This window comes from Primulina huaijiensis, chromosome 8 (assembly GCF_012295235.1).
Source record: "Primulina huaijiensis isolate GDHJ02 chromosome 8, ASM1229523v2, whole genome shotgun sequence".
Lineage (NCBI taxonomy): Eukaryota > Viridiplantae > Streptophyta > Magnoliopsida > Lamiales > Gesneriaceae > Primulina > Primulina huaijiensis.
Window position 1 is genome coordinate 8,742,080 of NC_133313.1, and position 8,892 is coordinate 8,750,971.

At 29.9% G+C, this 8,892-nt stretch overlaps 1 protein-coding gene across 1 annotated transcript; it reads left to right on the forward strand.

Moving 5' to 3' along the window:
* The first annotated feature begins 2,241 nt into the window (after window positions 1-2,241).
* Window positions 2,242-3,393, forward strand: LOC140982217 (uncharacterized). The gene has a single exon (XM_073448642.1). The coding sequence runs from the start codon at window positions 2,463-2,465 to the stop codon at window positions 3,192-3,194; it is 732 nt and encodes a 243-aa protein (XP_073304743.1). The 5' UTR covers window positions 2,242-2,462; the 3' UTR covers window positions 3,195-3,393.
* Window positions 3,394-8,892: the final 5,499 nt, after the last annotated feature.

Below are 8,892 nucleotides of genomic sequence, written 5' to 3' on the forward strand. Positions count from 1 at the left end.
CTCACTTAGACTGCGTAGACAAGCAATTTGAAGGTAAATATATTTTTTTTTTGACTGTGCGAGGCACTTGTATATGACTCACAAAAAAGAATAGAACAAAACACCAAAAAGAAATAATGGTGAATTTTAAGAATTTTTGTATTTTTTTTTACTCTAAGACTGAGTAAAACTAGAAAATACCAACAAAAAATTTCACCAAAATTTCAGAAACTGAAGAAGAACAATATACCAAAAAAAATAGATCTGAAAAAGGAACGAAAGGATGACAAATCTCATAATAAAACGAGATAATAACGTGATAAACTTACTTGAATTCACTGAATCCTAAGCTCTGATACCAAATGATATGAATCCACGTGCGTAAGAAAAGCAAACACGATTAAATATGAATCGCGCTCTCAATTCAATAACGAACAAGGAATTCATGTTGTTTTCTCGATCTTTTGAATCAAGTGTGTGCGTGATTTTCACATCTAAACTATGATAAGTTTAGCAACAAATAATCACAATGAAACAAGCGAAAACTCGAACGAACCTTCAAAGAACAAGTCTATGACAATCCGCACAAGAACGACCGACAAACGCCAAAAATTTAAAAACTTTGATAAGTTTGATTTGAGAACAAAGCAAGAGCCTTGAAAAAGTTGAGAGAAAAACTCTAAAACTTTGATAAATTATCAATAATGATCTGAATTGTGTCAAAATTTCGTACATAATATGTTTACTTATCCAAAAGATAACAATATCTAGTTGTCAAAATAATTAAAACTCTAGAGAAGGAAAAAATTCTCGTCCAAACGTAAAGGACACGAACCCCGTGTAGTGGTCCGGAAGGGGGTCCGTGTAGGCACTGGAATTCTCCATCTCGGATGTATCGGACACAAACCCCGTGTACATGTCCGTGCTCGGGTCCGTGTACACACTGGATTTCTTCATTCTCGGTTGTAATGGACACAGACCCCGTGTACAGGTCCGTGTAGCCTCGGTCCATCAAAAGAGACTTGAATACTGTTCATTTGGCCTCCAAACGTACTCTCATGCATCACGACCCCTTCTTGCTTGCTCATGACTCCATGTAGTGCCTTCTTGAACTTCTTCAGTCTTCCTCTCGTGATTGGTCCCTCCGGCAACTCCAAAGGATCCCATGTTTTACTTGGCGCTCGACCACCTGTGTTTGCATCAGGATATTATCGGTCAAAATAAGTGCTTTTCTTATTCCACGATGAGTGAAAATGTGTTTTTTCAAAAAATTAGATAACATGAATAAGTCATCGTAATGTATTTTCAATGAAAAGACCAACAATAACTGAATTTATGGTAATCGCTCGAAGATCTAGTATTTTTTCTTACATATTTGGAGTATTCAAAGAGTCAAATCAAGCATCTTGAACTCTAAAATAGATATTTTATAGGGCAAAATAAGTAATTAATCTTATTTCATGATGAGTGAGTAACTATGTTTTTTAAAAAATAAAATGACATAAATAAGTAATCATAATGCATTTTTAATGAAAAGAGCAACAATTATTGAATTTATGGTGATTACTCGAAAATATAATATATTTTTTTACACATTTGGAATATTCAAATACTGAAATCAAGTAATCTGAAACACTATAATAGGTACTAATTTGGTAGAGGAAGAAGACACAATTATTTTGATAGATAAAATTATATATTTATTTAAATAATACAAAAGACAAAAATATAAATTTATCTTCGTGAAATTAAGTTTATAATGTTGTTAAATATTGATTTATAAAAAAATTACTTAAATATTAAATTTTAAATCAAAGATATAAATATTTAATTTTTCAAATTTACCGATAATTTAAGACTACAGCTACACCTGGAGTGGTTACTAATAGAAAACTACAAGAACTTTTCCCGTCAACATGTGGCTGAGAGTTAGTAACAGAAAATGTTTGGATACCATTTTTTGAGGGAAAAAATTAACAAAAAAAAAAACGAAATCGCCTTGTTTGGAATAGGAAAAGTTGGTGAGAAATGTCCGATCAAAATATTTCTTTGGGTTCATTTTCTACCCACAAAATTGTGGTACTATGTCATACAAAATGTGGTACACTTTATGTGGAAATGTGGTATACTTCATGTATAAATATGGTAATAAAAAAATATCTAGAGACTGAACACAAAAAAAATCGACGGCGGAGAACTGAAACCAATTTCTCGTTTGGAATACACGTAGCTCTCCAGGACCTCAGTCTTGCCACTTGTACTTTACGTCCACAAATACCGTCTCGATCTTCTCTTCCCCATCACTTTGCCTCGAAAGTCGAAACCTTCTTTCCTTGCTGTCCAATTATCAACCCTGTTAATTTCTTACAAATTCAACAAAAATTTTCTTAGTTCGCTTCTTTCTTAACAGAAAATCGAACCCATATTCAGATTTCTTGCACAAATCTTTACTGATCAGTCGAATCCTGTGAAATTTCAAGAAAATGTCTGGTGGGGTCGGTGCATCCAGTGATATATCCCTCCATAAAGAAGAATCGCACGAGCAGGCTGCAGGTAGCGCCGCCGTTAAGACCGCCGGAAGACCCCCAAAAGTTCTGGGTTTTTTCTCTTTCCGGCAGCTCAACGCCCTTGCAGTGGTGATTGTTCTCTCCGCTAGCGGTATGGTAAGCATCGAGGACTTTGGTTTTGTCCTCTTTTCAATAATTTACATGTACTTCATATCAAAAGTAGCGTTCCCTCTCAACTCCTCCACGGCGGAGCCGCCGATTTTCGGACCGAAAAACAGGATTCTAGGCATTTATATCTTTGTCGGTGCGGTAATCGGATTGTTTCTCCCTATAGCTTACATCTTTGAAGGTATATTCGAGGGGGATAAAGAGGGGATCAAGGCAGCTGCTCCACATGTTTTTTTGCTGTCCAGTCAAGTTTTCATGGAGGGGATATCGTTTTCCGGCGGCTTCTCGCTGCCCATTCGCGTTTTCGTTCCGGTTTTCTACAATTCGAAGAGGATTTTCACGATTGTGGAGTGGCTGAGAAGCGAGATCTATAAAGTTGAATCGGAGTACGGAGGAAGCCTGAGGAGACTGCATGTTGGGAGGCTTCTTGCTGTTGCTAATATGGCGTTTTGGAGCTTTAACTTGTTTGGGTTTTTGTTGCCTGTGTTTCTTCCCAAGGCTTTCAAGATTTACTTCGCTAATCGCAAGATCAAGGATTGAATCCTATGTTGTGTGTATTTTGCTGTTTGTAATGATATTTGGGAATCGATGGTCGGATTAGTGTTGTTTTAGTGGGATTTAGGCTATACCGGTGAAATTTGCCCTCCACTATCTTTTTTCTTGGTATCAGACAATTTACTTGTAATCGAGGTCGATTTTTAAATTTATCCTTGATCAATTTAATGATTTATGTCTCTAACCCGTGTATATGAAAAGGTTTGGATAACATGATTTGGTTCCAAAAAAATAATTTAATTTGAGAAAAAAATGTGCTTGATTGATTTGAAATTACCAAAAATAAATTACTTTAGGTAGTATTTGAGAAGATTGAATTAGAAATCTATAGATTTTTATATATTTTTACTTTATTACAACATACCATGCTTGGAATATAATTGAATCTGATACGTGGCGTTGTTTTACCAAATGTTTTCTTAGTGGTTTTTGCACACATGAAGATTATTGGTTTTCAGTCTATGTATCATATTCAAATTACTGAACTAATAAAAGGAGGTATTTAATTTCCAGAATAAAAATGAATATAAGGTTCATCTATGGAAATTTTATAAAACATAAAAGGAATTACAAAAGATATACCAGAGAAATTAAACAACAGATGATTTATCGAGGATAATTTCAGAAACATAAATTCTTAAAAATTACCCATAAACGCCTTAAACGCGATATCTCGGCTAAACAGGCTAAAGGGCTACAACATGAATTTATGTCTCCTAATTAACCTCGAACCTTGTGTTTACTATTTCCTGGTTCGTCTTTAAACCTTATGTTCAACCATTAACCTTTATATTACATCAAATTCTAAAATTCAAATAAATATTTTATGATTTCAATTTAATTCCAAGTTACAAATAAATAAAGATCATGGTTTAGTAATGAGATGATTTAACACAAATAGTTTAGCCTGTCATTCAGGCTAATATACGAAAATATAAAAATTAAAAAAAATGTAAATAAAAACAGAAAATGAAACAAGAAATAAACTTACAACAGTTGTTATCAGAATTTCAAACTTTTATTGATTACTTCAGAAGGGTTTTTACAAGAGAGAGAATAGAGGGGAGCAAACTCGACCGTGCCCCTCTAAGAACACAGAATGATCCTATAAATAGATGAAAATGCCGGACATGAAACCCCGGATTCCAACTAGAAAAATAAACAGTAAAATGCTTTATTAAAGCAAACAGTAACATGGTTACAAAGTCAAAAAGTAAATAGTGATATGCCACCCACTTTTGTCATGATATCATGCCACGATGTGAGATTCCACTTTTGATGTGATATGTCACCATCCATTAGTTGATAATGCAATGTTATGATTAAAGATGAATATCCTAATCATTTTAAATATTATCTTTTATAGAATTTTTGAGATTTTCAAAAATATCTTCAATTTGAGAAAGTTGAGGAATATCATCCTCTGGATCTTGGGCATCATGCATCTGCATTAGATGAATAAATTGATTTTCACTGGATTCAGACGTCATAGATTTTTCCGATTTTGTGTCTGAGCTTCCAATATTCTGATAAAGATCCTTCTTCATTTCTTCAATATAAACCTCAATCATTTTTTCTTTTGAATAAATCTCAGCATATTTCTGAGTGAGGATTTTAAAGGGACTCATAGAGGCTTTCTCCTTTTCTTGTTGATTAATAAAGTCTTTCTGATATGAAGAAATTTTTTCTTCCATTTGATGAAGAGTTTCTGAGCCATAAAACTGTCAAGTTGCTGGATCTTCTCTTAAAAGTTTATCTCAGAATTTAGTAGAACTAACTCTCCATAGGCAAGGGATACCTTCATCAGTATAACCAAATTATGGCTGTCATCTCCAGATCCATGGGATTCCAAATTCCATGAAAAATAGCGTAGAGTCTTCCCATCAATCCAATGTTTAGAAAAAGATTTTTAATGCTTGGTGAAACATTTAACAAAGTATTCATTGGTTTTATAGAAACCTCAGGCAAAATTTTTGCTGATAGACCAAAAATCTTCCACCATATGAAGAACCAATTTGGAATAGGATAATGAAAAACATTTTCACAAATTTTCAAAAACCATGTATGTTTCTTTTTCTCATTTTCATAGAATAGAGTTTTATTAAAACTCTCGACATAATCCCAAAAATTAAATTTGAAACTCATTTATGAGTATCAGAATAAAATTATTTTTCAACCAATGGAGATATACCCCATTCTTCAATAGATATTATCTTTTTTATAATGAACTTGGAGAAATTATAACTTCTTTTTTGTTGAGTATTACTGAAAAAGTGAATTATATCAACACTTTTTGTTGATAACAGAAGATTTTCATAAAATTCTCTTTGTTTATAAGAACCAAATACATATGATGTATTTGTTAAATATCTCTCCATGATAGTCCACGGAGTCTTCTCCCATTGGATATCCTTTTCTTCTATAATAAGAATTAATTCACGATGTTTTGTCTCTATATATAGAGCTGAATCATTATCATCTTCTTTTAAAATATTAGCATATGATGCTGAAGATTGAGAATCTGTATTAATTTTTTGCTTTTGTTTCAAAAATTCTTGAAACTCGTTATATAATTCAGTGTTATGCTCAGTATTACTGGCTGATGAACTGGATAAGTTCTGGGCTATTAGCCTCTGCTTTCCATGTTGTGCTATTATATTAGGGGTTTTTCCCTACCACCTCGCCCTCTATAAGAGGACTCTCCTCTACCTCGAGAATACATATCTGTAAATAAAGACATTAAGATAAATATTTACGAGTTAAAAAATCAGGTAAGTGATTATCTTCACCTTTTTTATAAATAATTTCAAAATCAAAAGGGGCTAAATGAACCTGTCATCTTGCAAACATTTGTTTAGACACATCATGTTTAAAATCTTTATTAAACATAAATTTTACAGATTTGCAATCAGTTTTTATAATAAACTTTTGATTATATAAATCATTTTGAAATTTTAAAATACATCTAACAATAGTTAAAATTTCTTTTGCCACTGTAGAATAATTCTTATGAGCATTATTCCATTTCCCATAATAAAATCGAATAAGATATTCTTGTCTAGTTTGGGGATCTTTTTGTTTTAAAATTCCACCAAAACCTATATCAAAAGCATCTGTTTCTACGATCTTATCCCATAAAAGATTTGCTAACATTAAACAAGGAAGATTTCTAACTTTTTTCTTAATATTCTGAACAACTTTAGTATGCTTATCTGTCCAAGGTAAAGGATTTTTCTTTAATCTATCATATAAGATAGCAGAATCTTGAGTTAAATTTTTAATATAGGGAGAAATATAATTTAAACTTCCTAAAAATCTTTGAAACTGAGTTTTATCAGTAATTATATCAGGGAATTTAGAACCAAATTCTATACTTCTTTGAATAGGAATAATTTTTTCTTTTTCAATATTATGACCTAAAAATCTAATATTAGTCTGAAATAAAATCATTTTAGATTTTAAAATAACAAGACCATTTTGTATTACAATATTTTTAAGCATTTCTAAATGTTTAAAATGAATTTCAATATCATTAGAAAATACCAAAATATCATCAATATAGACAATTATAAAGTTGCTATACTGATAAAAAAAAATATCATTCATGATTTGTTGAAATTCTGAAGGAGCATTTTTAAGTCCAAATGACATTACTGTCCATTCATAATGTCCTATAGGAACATTAAAAGCAGTTTTATATCTATCAGATTCTTGTATTTGAATCTGCCAAAATCTTGATTTCAAATCAAATTTAGAAAATATGATTGCATTAACTAATCTATCTAATAAATCTTTTTTATTAGGAATATGATGCATAATCCATTTTAAAACCTTATTTAAGGGTTTATAGTTTATTACTAATCTGGGAACACCTCTTTCCTGCTCATAATGTTTATTTACATAGAAAGCAGTACAAGACCAAGGAGATTGAGAAGGTGTTATTAAATCTTTTTCTAATAAAGAATGAATTTTTAATACATAATTCTAAATATTAAGAATTCATTTGACAAGGACAAGCCTTGGTAGGAATATTTATTTCCTTAAAATCTTCTTCATATAGAATAGAGATTATATGTTTCTTTCTATTCCAAAAAGTATTAGGAAGATCATTACAAATTTCTAATGAAAATTTATTATAAATAAATTGAATTTTTCTTGTAATTTAGAATTTTTTAATTTATCATCTATGGAAAATATTTTAACTTCTTCTTTTAAAGAATTAATTTGAAAAGTTTTTCTTTCTATCTGTTCTTGTAATTCTTTAAGAATTATATGAACATGTTTAGTCATAAACTTAAAAGAAATAGGATTACCTTGATAGGTTCCTGTAATACCTGTTTCATCAACATGCTTTAAAGGATAGAATTGATAAATAAAAGGTAAACCAAGTATTAATTGGCTAGAAATATCTTTTGCTAATAAAAAAATGGTTTGAATACAGTTTTTATCTTTACAAATATATGATTTTTGTAATTTATAGTTTATTTCTAAAGGTTCTCCTCCAGCATGAGAGAGAGAATGTGTAGTTTTATGAAAATACTTAGTAGGAATTAATCATTTCTGTATTACATTTAAATCTGCACCACTATCTATCATGGCAATAAAATTCTTTTTATAAGAATTATCTATTAATAAAGTAATATTAGTATACCATTTTTGAGATATGATCATACTTAAAACAGATAAATGATTATGATCAGAAAATGAAATATTTTGACTACTATCATTATCTTCTTTGTTATTTTCAATATCTGAGATTCTATAACTTAGATTATTATTATTATTATGTAAAATTTTTATTTGTTCTTTACGATTATTAATCTCTATAAATAAATCTTGTATAGTAACATGATTTTGTTTACTATATTTTCGTTGTAAAAGATTTTTTTACTTCTTTCATAGTATAAGATTGTTCTTATTTAACAAGAATATTATTGTTACTACTTGTTGAAGCAGTATTTTTCATTTGATCAATAATTGTTGATTTTAATATTGGATCCTTAATCATTTTAAGAAATTCTAAAATATTGTTAGTTAAGACATTAATATTTAAATCCTGAAGTTGTGACATAAATTTATAAAACTCATCATTTTTATTATCAGTATCACTTAAATGATTGATACAAGATTCTCCTTATATGCAATTATCACATTCTATATCAGAATTAAAAGATTTATTTTCTTCTGAATCATAAAATTTTGTACTAAATTCTGAGCTATTCTCAGATTCACTATCTGAATTCTGATTAGAATCCATTATTATTTTATTGATTTTATCTTTAAGATTTTCATCTATGTCTAAATTATTAATTTTGTTTTTAGCCCAACATTGATTAGCATAATGTCCGGCTTTTTACATTTTCTACAAATAATTTGTTTATTTTTATCTTTATAATTTTCAACTTTCCGTAATTCACGGTTTTCTTTTCTTTTCTTCTTTCTATCATTTTGTCTTTCAGACAAATGTCTTTTCTTCCTATAAGGTCTTTCGTCTTTATCTTTTATTTTCTTCTTACCTTTATTAGGTAGGTCCATACCAAATTGATCACAAAATTTACCTAATTGTTTTCTCTCAATTAAATTCTGTCTTTTAATTTTAATTCATTACAGAAAGCTAAACCCTTTTGAATACAAATACTAATTAGTTTACCATAAGTATAATTTTCATAAGGAATATTTATAT

Coding starts and splice junctions, on each gene's coding strand:
- LOC140982217 (XM_073448642.1), top strand. CDS start 2,463: ATGTCTGGTGGGGTCGGTGCATCCAGTGATATATCCCTCCATAAAGAA.